This window comes from Sturnus vulgaris, chromosome 7, assembly GCF_052056855.1.
Source record: "Sturnus vulgaris isolate bStuVul1 chromosome 7, bStuVul1.hap1, whole genome shotgun sequence".
In the NCBI taxonomy this organism is placed as follows: domain Eukaryota; kingdom Metazoa; phylum Chordata; class Aves; order Passeriformes; family Sturnidae; genus Sturnus; species Sturnus vulgaris.
This window is the reverse complement of record NC_142249.1, coordinates 25168225-25185899: the sequence shown is the minus strand read 5'-3', so window position 1 is coordinate 25185899 and position 17675 is coordinate 25168225. Positions and strand designations below refer to the sequence as shown.

General features: G+C 38.4%; 1 protein-coding gene across 1 annotated transcript in view; it reads right to left on the bottom strand.

Moving 5' to 3' along the window:
• Positions 1 to 17675, bottom strand: part of ITGB6 (integrin subunit beta 6) — a 47109-nt gene that overhangs the window by 6150 nt on the left and 23284 nt on the right. Inside the window, exons 9-14 of the mRNA XM_014880898.2 lie at positions 13835 to 13924; positions 9163 to 9297; positions 8536 to 8953; positions 7859 to 8081; positions 5238 to 5335; positions 1475 to 1594 (exon numbers count right to left, since the gene is read on the bottom strand). Coding sequence (XP_014736384.1) covers positions 1475 to 1594; positions 5238 to 5335; positions 7859 to 8081; positions 8536 to 8953; positions 9163 to 9297; positions 13835 to 13924 — 1084 coding nt within the window. The remainder of the gene's footprint in view (positions 1 to 1474; positions 1595 to 5237; positions 5336 to 7858; positions 8082 to 8535; positions 8954 to 9162; positions 9298 to 13834; positions 13925 to 17675) is intronic.

Sequence of the window (17675 nt, the reverse complement as noted above, 5' to 3'; positions counted from 1 at the left end):
TCTTCTTCTTCTTCTTCTTCTTCTTCTTCTTCTTCTTCTTCTTCTTCTTCTCCTTCTTCTTCTTCTTCTTCTTTTTTTTTTTTTTTTTTTTTTTTTGGGGGGGGGTTCAAATCTACTTTAAATGCATAATAAAACATTTAATAAAGATTAAATCTTACCTCTAAATTCTTGAATCTTTGGGTGTACTTTAAGAGGTGTGATTCTTTAGTACACAAGCACCTTTGCTGTACTAGAAACCTATACAAAACCAGACTTACGTTCTTATGGCAGGAGCTGCTTTTTTTTGTGCAGTAAAATCAGTTTTATTCTCACATATTTTTTAGAGAAAGGCTGCACAAAGACTTAACAAAATAAACCCCATTTGTGGAAACACAAGGAAGTTACAAACTGCATGGCTTTGCCTAAAAAATAACTAATACTTAGTACAAATACATCTTTATTCCCTGGAAAACTATTTGGCTGCTGAAAAGTGGCATCTGTGTTCTCTCCTGTCCTTCTCCATTAGGAGATTTAATGAAAAATCAGAAATGAAACAGCTGTAAATGAATACCTGATGTTTAATGGAAGGACATAAAGAGACCTGTTCTATATCCTTTAGTTTTTGCAAAATATTCAAAACTCAATGGAGGCTGGAACAACTCTGACACGAGGGTGGGCTGAGTGGGTTGGGGCTGTTCAGCCTGGAGAAAAGAAGGCTTCAGGGAGACCTTGGAGTACCTTCCAGTACCTAAAGGGGCTACAAGGGAGCTGGGGAAAGGACTTTTTACAAGGGCATGTAGTGACAGGACAAGGGGCAATGGCTTTAAACTGAAAGAGGGTAGGTTTAGATTAGAAGGAAATTCTCTACTGTGAGGGTGGGGCAGCACTGGAACAGGCTGCCCAGAGAAGCTGTGGATGCCTCAACTCTGGCAGTGCTCAAGGTCAGGTTGGATGGGCTCTGAGAGTGGCATCCCTGCCTGTGGCAGAGGGGTTGGAACTAACTAAACTTTAATGTCCTTTCCAACCCAAACCATTCTATGATTCTATGATACTGCAACAGTAAAAATAATTATATTTATATTTTAGAATTTCATCAGGTGTACGGAATTAGAGTCATTTGAACATTTGTCCATCTATGAAGTATATGTAATTTCAAAGTGAATTATGGTTTATATATATATATATAATATATTATATATATAATATATATAATGCAAATGATGTTTGGAATCATCCTCTTAGAACTGCACAAGCTTTTGAAAAAATTAACTTATTCTTACAGCCCAAGGATCATTTTGCCCATTTTTCATGAGGCCAAGTATTTATGTCACCACTGCATTAAATAAGTACTTGAGGAGCTCTTTGGCTGGGCAGAGATGAGCTACAAACACAAGGAGGTGATGTGCTGCTTCAAAGAGCTCTGCTTCTAGATTGCTAACCCTGTCTGTGGTTTTTAATCAGATTTCACCTACAAAAACCAATATTCCCTGCTTACCTTTCCGTTCTATGCTGTGAATGACTGTCCTTCCCTGTTCATCCACAGCCAGTAGAAATGTGGTTACACATTCATTTTCCCCCTGCAAAGAGCAGGAAATGGATTTATCCTCTGAATAATCTGCAGAGGGAAGGAAAAAAGTAATTCATCAGATCAAATGAAATTTAACCTTTAATAACCAGAGAGACTACTGGCATCATGTTTGTCATAGCCTTGTCTGCAGATGGTAAAGAGTGAAAGACAAAAGGAGAAATACTATCAGAATTTCTACTAAATTTAATGGCTTTTCTTCCAATCCCAATTTTGTTTAGATTCTGATTTTTCACTTATATTTCTGAAGAACTGATCCAGATGTTGTCAATCTGCACTGACCATCTAGTGCACCTTGTAACTTTAATGTACTGTGAATTTCAATGAATTGGAAGTACTTCCAAGACTCTTAACTGGCAGCTGTCCAGGAAATGTAATAGCCCCAAATTATGGGAGAAAGTATGTTCCTTTGGTTTGCAGCTACTCCTGCCACCTCTGGATCATGTTTCAGAAGTAGATACACATACATCAAGCAGCTATGGATGCTGTTAAAAGGGCTGCTATTCATTTCCTACACAATAGGCCCCTCCAAGGTCACTGTGTGTCCAGTACTGTTACAAGACTAAATAAAGATTAATAACAGAAAACTGCCATTCTGGGGTTTTTGTCATGGGATTCTGGATGAAGCAAATGAAGTGACCTGAGATGACAGCCTGACCCCATTTATTATCCCTCCACTTACAGTCAATTGCACAAAAATTTAATCCATTTTCTCCTTCCAGGTTATTTCTAACTGGGGAGCTGAGAAAAATTCATTCAAAGGGAACAGAGAGACAGAAGGAAGCTGACTTTGAGGGACAATGTAAAGCAAATAAGACAATAAAAAAGTGAGAGTACAAGTGCAGAACCAAAAATGTCATAATTCGGAGTGTAACTATAATATTTTATAGAGAAAAAATAATTTATACCTGTGTGCAATAATACCTGTGGGGGCTGAATGTTTATGTCTTCATAAAACACAGCCCGTGATTTGAGTATCACTGGAAATCTAGGTATGCTTTTCAATATATTTTAGTCAAACTTCTTAGGATTTATTTTTTAGAAGGAATAAAAACAGTAGGCTTCTCAAACATTTCTTTAAAATAATTGTCACTGGCTGTTATTTTATACCCCTTCAAAACTCATACTGAAATTTCATAAGCAATTGTGCTAAAAATCTTAAAGTCCTCTAATATGAAGAGTAATTGAATAGCTATCAGACAAGAAGAGAGCATTTTAAAGAAACCTACACTACATTTAAGAAAAAAAGTGCTCACTCTATTTTTTCTTCCCCATTTTGCTTATTATCATAAGATTTGATCTTATAGAAAATACTATTAAGCATCATAGAAAATATGGACCTATTAACTACCCTCCAGTCCTTTTCTGTAGAGACTTGTTATAAAAAGAGAACCCCAGCTGCCTGGATTTTAATGCAAACCAGCTCTTGATTTGAGCCTTGTATTTAGCCTGTTGCTGGTCCTTGGTGGCAGAGGAATGTGTTATCTACTAAGGCAAATCTGCTGATTTAACAAGACTGGCTTTTGTTAGAAGGGCCACGAACTGCAGACTTATGGCTCTTGTTGGCACGTCACAGTTCCAGTAACACTGTCAAAAGTTTTGCAATATTTGTACTTTCCCAACTCTTTCGAGCAAGCAGATTCAGAATATTAACTTGCTTACAAAGAGAAAAAAAAGGGAAAAGGATAGTTATATATGATAGGATATCATCCAGAAGGCAGTAACTGCATATGTATTTGTTATTTTTACATGGTAGTTTTTTATTTAATGTCGTAATTTGAAAGCGAGGGGTGCGGAATACTGATTATGTCCAATAATGTAGAAATGAAAGCAAAAAAGCTATTCAGAATCCAGCTTATGGTTAGCATTTTTATTTCTCTGATGTTATTTTAAGAATGAGATATCACTAAAGAGAGACTATTGCATATGTTATTTGCAGTTCACCAGCACAAAAATTTGCCTAGGTAGGTAAATTCCTGTAATTTACATCTGTGCAATTTTCTGCATTCTGCAGTGAATTGTCACACTCTTCTGCAGCTTAATTCTGGTAATTTAAATTGTATTTTAAGTAACTACAGTCACACTGGAGGAGGAATCAGGTAACAGTGGCAAGCAGGAGACTCAAAGCATGAAAGACTGTTTCCTAGCAGATACATTTATAAAAGATTCAACAACAAAAATGTTGACTGTAAATTTAAATGTCATTATGCCCTTTCTTGTTTGCGTTTTGCTCAACAAAATGTTTTTTTTTGAGCAGAGTTCACCTCACTTTGACTCATAACAGAGCAGCACTGATATAGAGGTTTATTCAGCCTCCAGTACCCACTTTGCTGCTGCACTGGGAATTTGTGAGGCATCAGCACTATGGGGTAGGAAAAACTTCTCCAAGGAGAAGGAAATTATAACTGTCCCTGTTGGGCTTGTGGCAGGAGCAGCCCGGTGCCCTGTGGCTGGGATGGAATTTTGGTTCCTCCTGTGTAGTGAGTAGAGCAACAAGAGCTCCTCCTGCACGTATGTAGCAAAGGGGCAATTCGCCTAATTTAAATGTTCAAGATTTAAATGAATGAAAACAAAAGTTTGAAAGTGATGCAGCTGTGGAGATAAGCCCAGTGAAGTGAAGCCATCACACCTGCAGTGCCACTGGACACCCCGTGCCCTGGCACATCCCTGGGCTGGCCTGACCTGCTGCTGGGGAGCAGGAGAAGAAACCCCAGGCAAAGCCAGCACCAAAGCAGAAAGGTGAAAGCCAGGACTCAGCCTAAAATGGGCACTCCCAGGAAATAGGAAAATATGAAGCCCAAGCTTTTTTGTTGCTCCACACTTCCAGTCATCATATTGCGACATCCACATGCAAAAGAGAAACAAAATTTTTGAACTGCTAATGTTTTATTTAACCTAGAGCTTTTACTTTTCTCTTTCCTCTAAAGCCTTGAAGCATTAAAGAAATTAAAATATAAACCAGAAATAAGTGTGCCAGGGTTGGGACTAGAATTGCCACTAGAATAAATCCAGGCTGCCTGCTGAGGAGGCACCTTCCTTTACAGAAAGTAAATTGCTTTTTTGGATTTAAAGGTTTGATTTGGTTCTTACTGATTTTGGTGGGGTTTCTTGGGTTTTTTTCCTGATAGTAGTATTTTACACAAAATTAATTCCTTTTCCAGAAATTTCCATTGATGCTGGGCACTTTAGAATTAAAGCTGAAAGATGTGATTAGCCTTTTAGAATACCAGAAATGTCTTTTCCACTGGTTCAAGGGCTATGTTTAGTCACTAGCTGTAATCAAGAATCTGCCTAAGGACTGGAGGCAGGTTTTGTATTTGTAAGGCTGAAGAAGCCCCACTGGAACTCATGGTACAGGCATAACTTAAACTCAGGAACTTTCATCTATCACTGATTTGCAGGGACTGGTATCTATTAAATTCTGTACTTTCCTGCATAAGCTACTTAGAAAATAGGCATGATCCAGTGAGTTAATTACCTGGAAGGGTGATACCAGCCCTGTTCTGCATTTCCTACTTGCCTCAGAAGAACCATACACAGACAGTAATTCCTTTATGACCCATAATATAATTCCACAGCAGAAAAACAAGGCTACTTTCAAAAATAAAATTACTGAAAGTGGAAACTTCTGCTAATCATACACACACAAGATAGGAAGACTGAGTATACCAACCCTTTGCCATGCTGATAGTTGCATCAACCAATTTGCATTTTTCACTGCAATCTCCCAGTGACTTGTCATCAGAAGCCAAGTGACATTCCACACAGCTCCTGTGGAAAATAATTCAGCAGCTCATCAATCTCTGCCTACCACAAAGCAACAATACAAAAGCCAGTATGTGTGCATCTGCATTTTAAAAACCAGCCAAATAAAAGGTCTTCTGCTATGGATACAGTTCTCAGGAATATGATAGGTGCTACCACCAAAAAAAATTCTAACAAAACCAAACAAAAAAAACCCCAACCTGAATAAAGGTATTGTGAATAAGCTCTGTCTTGTCCTCTATTCTCTCCAAGTTTGTTAGCTACCAGACAGAACCTCAGGCAACATTATTCATGGAGGTCTATCAAAGACATGTGGTTACTCACATGTAACATTCATCTTCAAAAATTTAAAAAAATAAATATTCTGAACATTAAATATTCTCACACTAAATACCAGCTGAAGGAATTCATATCAGATGAACAATATCTGAAATTGACTTCAAAGAGATCAAGCTGAGGCACCTACTATGAGTCTGCCTTTGTTGCAAGTCTATTGAATAATGCATTAAAACGCTTTCCAGGTGTCTCAACAGTTGTCTCTTGAATATGATCACTTGTCTCAGAAATTACTTAGATCCTAATTATACTAATGAAACTTACAGGAAGATCATTTTTTTATTCAGCAGTGGAATGATTGAAATATTATTTAAAAACACAGAGTATAGGCCAATTCCTTTAGAAATCTCCCTGTAAATTCAATGAGGATTTTAATAAATCCAGGATTTAATAATGAAAAATTAAACAATGAAGAGAATTCATATATGACCATTTCTGATGGAAAATGTGTTTGCTGATTTTTCATAAATAGCTTCAGCCAAATTGAGTGCTGAGACTCTGAGAAGAATCCTGAAGGACTGACTTCATTAAAAAAAAAGGAAAGAAAGCAGAGGAGAAGAGAGCAGAGAAGAGGAGAGGAAAAAGGAAAGGAAAAAGGAGAACTGCAACAAAACATCAAAACCCCTCTTGGCTATCTCCTGTTGCACTGAGTTACATATATCCATGGGAATAAGCTGAGGCTGCTGAGTTTATCTGCAGGGGATGGAGGTGACCTTATCCCTGGCTCTGGAAATGGTGAATAGTAAAAGTGAGTGGGTAATGGGATAGCCTCTATCTCATGGAGATAAATTCAGTGTTGGTGGTGGTTTTGTCATATTCACCATGTTTCTCATGCTATACTCTTTCTCAGCTGCCTTGTCATTGATCTCCACCCCATCTGACCTGGTCTTTCAGCTCTCTCAGTTACCTACACAGGTATTCCCAGTGTTCTCTCTCTTTTGGCTTTTTGTGCCCTGCATTTCAGCAAGGGTAGACACTGAAACAGAAAGAAAAGATCCACCACTGCATACAATATACATGTTTAAACGGGTTGGTGTAATGCCTGTAATGTAACTTTATATTTCTTATTCTTTGCCAGATCAGGCAGAGGAAAGCAGCAGCATTGTCCTTTTTGTTTAGGTCAGCTGCATGCAGAAATTCTCTTTGAACATACTGAGAGGCTCAGTTTTCTTAGGGCAAATTTAGCACTAACCAAAAGAGATCAATGAATTAATCACATCATAGAATAGCTTTTCACTCAGATATACTGTATGAAAATAGAGTGTTGGAGAGAAATGGACCTCAACTCTGAATAAGGAGACAGGCCATCATCATGAACCATGAAACCTAAACTGCTCAGCACTCAGAAAGCAAAGCCAGGGCCATTAATAATGTGTGTTCTGTGAAGTCTAACCCAACTTCTAGCTTAAATTTTTCTGAAGACTGCTCCATTTGAACTGTAGCCCTACAAGAGCTCATGTAAGTATGAGCAATGGTGTAGTTAGAGTGGTCACCTTCACAACCTGTGTATTTTTGGTTGCTTTTCCTGTCATGCACCATAGCAGATACCTTACATCACAGCAGGAAAGCTACATAAATTGAGTATGCTCAGTGGACAGAAGACATTTCACCATTTACAATGAATTTATCATCAACTTCTACACGACATACAGCTACCCACTTATTCATTCCCAGACTATTATCTAGCTTATTATAGTTAAATAATATTATTATAAAATATTAATATTATTTATTATATATACTTACACCTCTTTAATTTAGCCAAGCTTAACTGAATTTGGACTATGAATTTGCGAATGTGTGAAGCTTGAGTGGACAACATGACATTACTCATTCGTATGTATAAGAATGGTAATACAAATGCCAGATGTTTCTGTAAGGCCATATAAGTGTCAGACAAGGCCACCATTCTGATTAGTTGTACAGCCAGGGACAGCAGTGGAAGTGTAAAGTTTTACCTGTGCTGCTTGAAGTTGACTTAATTGTTTCACATAAAGTCCTTTTGTACAAGAGTAATGCTCATGAATGGTTGATGTATGAGTTGTGACTACCCACCTCCAAGGACAAAGAAGCTCTTGGGTTCTGGTCTGTAAATCTAATTTACACACATGGCAGTAAACACACTGCTGAGGCAGTGTAGGAAATAGATAGCTGGATGATATAAACACCAGAGGTTTAAAGACAGTACATTACCATCTGGAACTGCAGGGGTCACCGCAGAGAGGGCATTTTTCACACATTTGGCCCGAAGCCCCTGGATGGGTGCAAGCACATGTCCCACAGATGCATTCACCTCTCCCACTGCACAGCGTCCCATCCTCAGCAATGCAGGTGCTGGTATCAGTTGTGCAATTACAGTATTCACCAGTCCATCCACTGTGGCACCTGCATTCCCCACAGTCACAGTCACCATTGCCTGGAAAAATATTTATTATACTTCAAATCAGTCACTATAATTCAAAAAGAATCTGAAGGATGATCTTTAAAATTATTTTTTTTAACAGAAAATATTTTGCTCTCTCTAACTCTTCTTCCAAACATTTTTCTTTCTCTCCCAGAATCTTCAGTTTTAAGCCAGAGGATGAGATTTTTGCTTAGACTGGCTGTAAGCCAGTGCAGCTCCATTCTCTTTACTGGAGTCCTCCGTGCAGATCTTGTCTCCTGGCAGTGCACAACCTAATTTGTAAATACTTCTGATTTACAATGGCACAGCCGAAACTATTTTAAGTCTAAAGACCATTCATAACTAGCAGCAATTCTTTATAGGGAATTGACTACAACTGAATATATGACGAAAACACAAATTCCCGAGCTCCCGGCCGGAGGTGAGCCCACAAAGCTCACCCTAGCCCAGCACCGAGGGACCGTACCTGCACACTGCAGCCCTCGGTGCCTGACGCAGGAGAAGTCATTGCACTCGCAGCGGGGCCCGTACACCTTTCCGTAGGGGGACGGGTGGCACAGGCACCGGCCGCACAGGCACTCGCCCCGGCCGCTGCAGGAGCTGCGCTCGGCCGGGCCCCGGCAGGAGCTGGCCCCCAGCGAGCTCTCGTGGCACTCGCAGCGCGGCCCCACGAAGCCGGGGCTGCACACGCACACCCCGCACTCCAGCGAGCCCTGCCCTTGGCTGCACTTGGGGCTCTCCTTCTCCGCCTTGGCCTGACAGCTACAGCTGCACAGGGCATCGATCTCCATCTCCAGCACGTCACTGAGCCCCACGGGTTTTATCTTGATAAGCCTTCTGGTTTTTTCACAAGAAGAGAGACTTACGGTCACGTTGAAAGAGACCTGGAAGAGAGAACAGGGCTGCTGGGAGCACAGGGAACTCTGCAGGGTGCTCAGGAAGAGCATACAGAAGATAGAGCAAGAGGGTTGTAGATACTGCCTGCTTTTCGGTGACTTGTTTGGAGAAGTTCATTTAATAAAGAGCAAACTCTGCCTTGGTGTCCTAAATTATATGAACTTTACCGTGTTTGGGGAATATGCTTTTCACTTACTGTATCCCCCACTTTCACACGAGAGCATTTCCTCTGACGTGGAGAAAAGGTCCCATTGTTACAGATGGCCGTGAAGGACAGGTTGAGCCCTTCTGTCTCTCCCAGAATCTCCAATTCAACCTCAGACCTCAGCTCCTTCAAGAAAAAAGCGTGAGATGAATGGAGTGATAACACTGCCACATGCTGCCACTGCTCCCTGTCCGTGTAACAGGGACTGTAATTTATCCTGACTTACACAGGAGCACACTCCTGCTTTGGCACTTTGTTTACAGAGCCCTCTATTGCAAGAAAAATGGGGAACGAGCAAACTGAAGCAAATGCCGAGAGACCCAGCTTTCAGTGGAAAGTAGTATCACTTTAATATCTTCTATCACAGGGCTTATTTCCTGCCCTTCCAGGAGAACAAATTCAGTGGTTTATTAAATCACCTTTCATAACTCTGCTGACTGATGCAGCTTTTCTTTTAGGTCTGAAAGTTCTGAGGGGTTGATTTGCATCCCTGATTGCATTGTTAGGTCTGGGCTTTTCCTGATTAGCCAAACTGTGTCAATATTGCTCCCTCCCTTTCTTTCTTCTCACAATGGAAATTCCTGCTTCATGAGCTGTTTGTGCTATTTTAACCTGCACTCAACACATCCCCATTATTTAAATCAATTCGATCAAACTTGCATTTTGTAAGTCACAAACCGTCTTTCTGAAACCGCTCTTACTAGGTATCTATATTTAAAGCCTTTAAAATATTTTATAGCAACTTTGCTTACACAATCTTAATCCAAAGCCTATCACAGGCCAAGGGGAAATTCCCTATGACTTCATTGGTCTGTGGATCCATTAAATGGAAACTTTTCAAAAGTACCTCAGCAACTGCTGAGAAAACACCTCACTGACTTGACTTTATGCTCATGGAAGTTTAATTACTTGCAAAATACCCCCTGCCCTTCAATCAGAACACAGGGAACTTGCTCACCTTACTTCAGTGAGTCATTCTTTTAAAGGCAGCAGGATGACTCACTGGAGTAAAGGTCTGGTGGGGTAAATCAAAGTAAAAACAGAATAGGTATAAACCTGCACAGACAACTCCCTGTCCTACGTACATGTTCTGGATTCCTGTGATATTTGTCTTAGGGTTGTAAAACTGTGCTCTGGGATCAGGTTTGTAGTGTTGATAACTTTGGATATGTTCAAATTTCCATTTCCCTTTGATTTGGAGGTAGGTGCTCGTGTCGCTATTGAAAAATGCAGAGTTGTCGATAATAATTTGTTTGCCATAGCTGGGCTCTCCCAAAAGGACCCAAAACAGCAAATCTGTAGGCAAAGCTGCGACTGTGGGCCTGTGTTTATGTTACAGGAAATATCACCTGTAGTCCCTCTTCTACCAGCTGCAAAATTGCAAGGTGCAAACAGAGTGTAACTGTGAGAGAAAACTAAATCCTGCTGAACACCAAATTGCAATACTTTGAATTCTGAAATCTATACTGGATCCTTTGATTCTTTGTGCCTGCTGTTGTGACAGATCAAATTATGCTTCTTACAGCACTGAAAGTGAACACAAAGTATGATAAAATCGAGGGTTTGAGATCCTAATATCTGTAAGCACTACTAATGATTTAAAACTACTAAGCTGTCTGGTCAGAGTTTGAGGACAGATAGCAGACAGTTAATAGCAAATAGCAGCTTTAAGCCATTCACAGAGAAACGTTTGTAGTTCAAAAAATTTTCTGAATGAAGCAACAGAAAAATAAGTGCTAAATGCTCATGCCTTTTGTGTCCTTTCTAATACATTATTTCTTTGTTCTCGTTTTTGCGTAAGTGCAGGGACTAAAAAATGGGGGGGAAAAAGGGTAATTTTTCTGAAATTTTAAATTCTTGGAATGGCTTTAATCAAATGGCCTGCTATCTGTCACAAAGCATTTTAGCCTACAGCTCTGCAACACAAAGTTGGGCAGAATTCAATGCTAAACAAAGCAGGCAGAAATATGCTTACAGAGGAGAATGAACCATGCTTGGAAAGAACATGAGAACTCCTTGCAACAAATATTTTGACAGCTCAGACTTTCTTAGCTTGCTTACTTCCTCTCTGAAGATTTTACATGGCAACACATGGTGAATGGCATTAGCAAACCTTGTGTTTGCACAGCAAGTAAACACTCCAAAACACTTCAAAAATGTTAAAAGATTTAGCCTAACTCTACTCCCAGGGGGCAAAAAGTTATTTATTCCTTTTCTTGTGAGCGAAGGAGCAGAGACACAGAACATTGACTTACATTTCTGAGATTATAATGAAAAGTTTCTAACAAAAGTAGCATTAGTTCTGTTTTGCATGTGATTTTCAACTGTAGATCTCCTGTCATTTCCTTCTTCACAGTCAAAAAAAATTCAGATACCTTTACTCCTATCAAATTTTAGTTTCTTAGTGCTTCCTGCTTGGAAGATTTTTCAATCACAAAACAATAGGGTTGTTAACCTTTAAGGTTAAGTGTAATAAATTGAACTTTGGGAAATTTTGAGTGCGATACGTTGCTGCTTGCACAATTCTTACATCTTGAAAGAAATGTGGGATTTTAAGAACGAACGTGCAGCTCTGGTGCATGGTCCAGACATGCTGTGCCTGGATGAGGTTGTGACAAGTTACAGCCCAAAGGCAGGAGCAGCCCTCCTGCAGCCTCCTCCCTGCCACTGCTGCAGTGCAGCAAGCACAGAGCTCAGAGCTCCCTCCAAACCATGCCCATGGAACAGATGGAAACAGGATCAGCCCAAACAGCTCAGGACCTGCAGCTAAAAAGCCAACAGAACCAGGAGGCTGAGGCAAGGCAGAGGACATAACTGTGCCTTTGTGTAAGCCTTAGTGTGCCCTGCACTGTGTACTGCAAGCTCTTGTGGGCTCCACATCTCAGGAGGCACTCATGAGAGTCAGGGAGGGTAAAGAGATGGTCAGATAAAGTTACCAAGGGAATGGAGCAGCCAAGGAGAGTCTTAAAAGACTTGGGCTCTAATTTGGAGAGAAAATTAGTGATGTGGAAGGTGTCTCAGTGACATAATATAATGAAATTATGAAGACAAAAAGATAAGGTGAATGCAGAACTGTTATTCACCAAACCCTACAACTCGGGAGCTAAGGTGCACTCAGTGAAAATTTAAAGCATAAGAGGTAGGTTAAAACAGGAATAAGAAAATTTTGCCTTGACATAGTGGAACTGAATCCCTTCTTGTCATAGAAGGCAACAGAGGTCAAAAATATCAGGAGGTTCAAAAAGGAGAGCAGGAAAAAAATATAGGCCATAAGAACATGAGCAGATGCTGAGGAGAAGAGGCAAGGATTCAGTCTTCACATTTTCAATATTCCAGTGAGGCATTATTCCACACTTATGTTACAGCAAAAGCACCAGGACAGAGCACTGGAACAATTTTTTTGTGTTTTTCCATTATTTACTGACAACAAAATGGTATTTTAGCTGTTAAATGTAGGAACCTGTGTCTGTACATTAGACTGCCAGCTTGAAGAAATGCTGATAGGAACCAGATGTGACTAGCAGCAGGTTGGAATCCAGAAGTGAAATTCTGTTGCCATTCAGTTTAGCAATAACTTTGCTCATAAGAAAATTTCCTCATCTTTATTACAATTTGTACACTCCCAAGATTGACCCTGAAGTTCTCTCCTTATATAATTTTTCATAAGATGGAGAATCTCCTGGTGTGTTGCATTTCATTTTAAAAAGTCATAATTCAGCAATTTTATTGCCTTCATTGTTTTTATAAGAGTTAAAAGAATTTGGTTTCCTTCCTATCACTAAGAACAAAGTAATTTTGGCACAGTGATGACTATCTTATTCAGGTGATAGAAGGAAGAGCAGAAAAATAAGTAAGGAAAGAAAGAGAAGTTATTTGCAAAGTTATTTGCCATTGTAGAAAACTGGTAGAGCAGGTTTTAATAAAAATGGGCTGAGAGAGAACAGAGAAATCTATGGAATATCAGCATATTTGTAAATGAATATATTTGTGCAAATATTTGCACAACTGCTTAAAAACATTCCTCTGGCAGAAGAGAACTAGGCACCCAAGATGCATTTTACAAACAAAGCTCTGAAGAGCAGTTCTGACACCATTGCAGTATTTCTTTGCATTACTTAAACAAACCCATACAAGTCCTGGCATTACCTAAACAAACCCATGTTGGCTCCTATATTCCTGTTTTTGAAAACCTCAGAGCAGCCTCACAGAGGCAGCATCAAATTGCTAAAGCAGAGAAGAGCACTGAGCACAGAACTGTGGGGTTTTTTTCCCCCAGATATTCCTGCAAAGCAATTGTTAGTCTGCTCTGGTGGCAGCTACCAACAGGGAGACAGTCGAGTCCCTGTTGAGATGTGGAACTGAGAGACCTGAATATTAAAGAAGGCTTAAGAGTAGGTGCAAAATATAGGAATATGAAGAAGGCAATGCAGATGACACTGATTTAAACTCAGCATTCCAGCAGAACTAAGAATTGACAGAAGGTTATAGGAATTTTGCTTCTTAATCCTCAGAGTGAACACTTTTCCTATTAAGGTCAGCACCTAACATAAAAAATGATGTAATCAGTTCATAAAAGGAATCAAAGACACTTCTTTTTACCAAACAGCAAACCAATGTTGATCACGTAAACATGAAGGAAGAAACTGCATTGTTACCATCTTACCTGATATGCAGCAATGATCAGCTGGAGAATATTTCCAGAATCCTTTTGTAGTTGTCCAACAGTAGCACCAGGAATAAGCTTTGCATAATTCTGGAAATATAAAAAATTAATTTAAAGAACAACAAAAGCCTAGGTAAGAAGGACCTACCATAAAATAAAACCCCAAACTCAAAGAAAGAAATAAACAAACAAACAAACAAAAAAAACCCCAAACCTCCAAACCAAAAAACTACAAACAAACAAAAAACCCCCAACAAAACAACAACAAAAAAACCAAAACAAAACAAAAATGAAGGGCAACAAAACCAAGTAGTCAATTGAAATAAATGACAGTAACATTTTCAAGGATTCTTGCGGGCTCCACTGCAGGTGTTTTAATGAAAAAGTCAGATAGAGAAGAGCTGGTTTCATTTAAAATTCATTGAACATATATTGTTAAATCACATCTATATGATTAAATGTTTGATACTATAGTTTTCTTCAAGCTCTAATTCTTCAAATTTAGAGGGAAGATATGTTTTATCAACAGTTTTATTCTCTTTAATAAAAATATCCAGAAACAGATGCAGCTGTTCTACTGTTGTTGCACTGCTTAAGAGTCTTGGACTCTCCATTCAGCAACTGCAGTCACTTTTTTATGTTTGCACAGGTATTTCAGTGCTCTGTGGCTCTCATGGATTGTATGTAGAATTTCTATGAATAATACAGTGCCAATTTAGCAATTTATTTCAGTGATAAGTTTTCTTTTCTTTTTGCATTAAATTGCACTGTGACACTAACATGAAACCTGACAGCTAGATTTTAAATATGGTGAATTAAAATTTGTCTTGCCTGATTGCTAACTACATAAACTTCCATTGCTTTAATCCATGCCTTTGGAAAACAATGTGTTCATCATTTTAAAAAAAGCATTGTAGCACTAGTTTTCCTTTATAATTATCATATCAATGCTGTTATTTTGGATAAAAGAAAGATATAAAAAAACTATTAATAAACATGAGTAATGTGATACTCTTATATCCTTCTTATCCTTCATATCCCCAAAAGCTCTGTGATTGCTTTATATATTATGTATGGAATAGTTATCATTCATTAGATTTCTCGTGCTATTGTAAATCAGTGGGATTAACTGCATTCTATGTTACAGCTGGTGACTTTACATTCCTGACTCCTCCTGTGATTAGTGCCCTCTCAAGGATTCTTGGAATAATGAAACTCTCTGTTTCGTACATGTGGACCTTTTGAGAGAAAAGATGACAGACCCGGAATTTAAAATAAAGTCTCCTTTAATCTGTGGTATGCAAAACAAACAGCAGGGATAGGCTGCTCTGAACACTTTGGTTGATCTCTCCTCTATGAACAAAAATTTTCTGCATGGTGATACAAGGATGGCATTTCAAACCCAGGCTGAATGTGTGTCTCCAGTCCATTGGTTAAACTTCACCTCTTAGCAAATATTTCTGATCATCCATTGCCAAGCTGAGCAGATGGATGTTATTGGGGTGCTACTGTTGCAGAACATCCAAAGGGCACCACGGAATTTAGTCCTTTGGCAAATATTCATTAAAAATTGAATTGCCATTTTATAGAGATACCCTGATTCATGTAAAAGAAATTTGACAATTATATATTTGAGCTCACAATTATACAATTGTGACAATTATATATTTGCTATATTTTAGCAGTGTAAACGATAGAAGAGTTTTCATTATTAATAATGTGCCACACCAAATATATAAAAGTAATTTGAAATTCTGTATGAGTGTGGAGACTAGAGTATTTTTAGTTCAGTTTTCAGCAGTGCAGCCTGAAACCCTAATTTTCAAGCTATTTCTCCTGTGATATAAAAAGAAATAATTCATCCAAAAAAGAGTAATTTTTGTTTCAAAAGAAATGCTGCTTAGTCAGGACTAAAGATGGAGTCTTTCCCTTATCTAAGTTTGAATACTTTTTTAAAGAATTCTGCTTGAAAACAAATAATATCATCAGTAGTAGCAACTACTTCATGAAAGCTTAAAGACCAGTGTTTTCTTTTATACCAACGTAGGATTTGTTAAAATATAATTATTATTGCCAAATTCACAGATGCTTTTTGAGTGAATAGCTTTTACAGAATGAAAACATCCCCTGCTGCTTTGGCAAGACTCAGCTAAGATTAATGATGCTAGATGAATATATTATAAAATACCATTTTTTAATAAAAAAATCCTTTTTAAAAATAATGTCAAATTATCAGGGCTCAGTGTAAAGAATTTTCTCTCTTCTTGTGCATCAGATCTAAATGATCTCTTGAGGTTACTGTGCCATAGCTTTTTAGGTGCATGGGAGGATCAAAAGCAAGACCAGCTCTTCTGCAAGCATAGGTGTTCTGTGCTTGTGCCGCCCCTAATATTTGTGTTCAATAATAATACATATATAAGTGGATAAACTGAAAATTCAGTTGAAGGGGATCAGGAATATTACATGACTGAATTATTTTGGGCTAAATTGTTGGGGATTATACAGGGCTAGAAATACAAAATATATATTTGACAGTCTGAACACTGCCCTTAAGACTAATGGAATTTATGAAGTCTATTTAAAGAGTGCTTTCTAAATCCTCACAGTAATTTTAATATAAGCTTGTCTCTGAGAATTCAATTATAAATAGCAATAGTCACTATTGGTATCTGATGTAATTAGAAGCTGAGTTCAAGTAGATTTGAGATGAGGTATTTGGGGAGAGTCTTCCCTCCTCAAAGGATGAATGGAAGGGTTTTTTGACACTACAGAATCTCCACCACTGAAGCTTTTCAAGAGAAGTGAAACACCAAAACTTTTAGATTTGAGAGTCCTCTGCCACCACTTCCAGGCTACCTGAGCAGGGGCCTTACCACAACAATAATTCTTATTGTTTTGCTTTGTTCTTTTTACATTCTTAAGCATAGATATTGGTTATTTATATTTATATTAAAATTTTGCATCACAGAGATGAAAACATGGCAATATTTATTTCTCTGTTTGCAAGTCCTACACAGATCCTTTAAAGAAAAAACTACACTGTGACACTTGTATATGATTTTCTTACTTGCTTTGACTGATTTTCCACATAACCTACAGGACAAAAGGCAGGCCATAACAAATACAACTATCCATATTAGTGGAAGAAAGCAGTATTAAAAGATGAAATCAGCAGATAGATTATATTCAGTGGGATTACTATACACCCTATAAGTTAAAAGGTAGTTGTACTTTCTTTTTTCTAACGAAGAAAGTAACAAGAGCAAACCATTCCCTAGCTGGGTTACCCATGATTTGAATTTTGTGTTAGCTATAAGCCCTGGTTTCGTGTTCCCCATTCACAAAGGGTGACTATTGGTGACTTTGATACTGACATTAGACACTGAGCTACTGAAATAGAAACACTTAGATAAGAATGCTGGTGGCCAACTTCGAGGGTGACCACAGGCAATTTCCAAGGTAAAATACAGTGCCATCAGCAAGAGAAATATTTCTTTGGACAAACAAAAGACTCTGTAAATCAAACAGTATTTCCAAACTACCTTCCTAGAACAACCTTTATTCATGAAGCATCTATTAAAAAAAGTACCTACAAGGAAAAATATTTCACCTGCAGTTATTTGGATCTCTATTAAGTCTTGAAGCCACTGCATTTGTAAGTGATTGACTTCTAGTCTTATTAATCTAAATTTTCATGATCCAGCTAAGTATTCAATACAGTCTTTAAAAAAGCAAGGCAGTCAGTGCTTCAAGACACAGAGTGCTCCTTCCCTTGTGAAGGCTGTAATCTGACAACCAGTTTATGCAATTTGTGACTCTTGTCACTTTTGTCACACAGCTG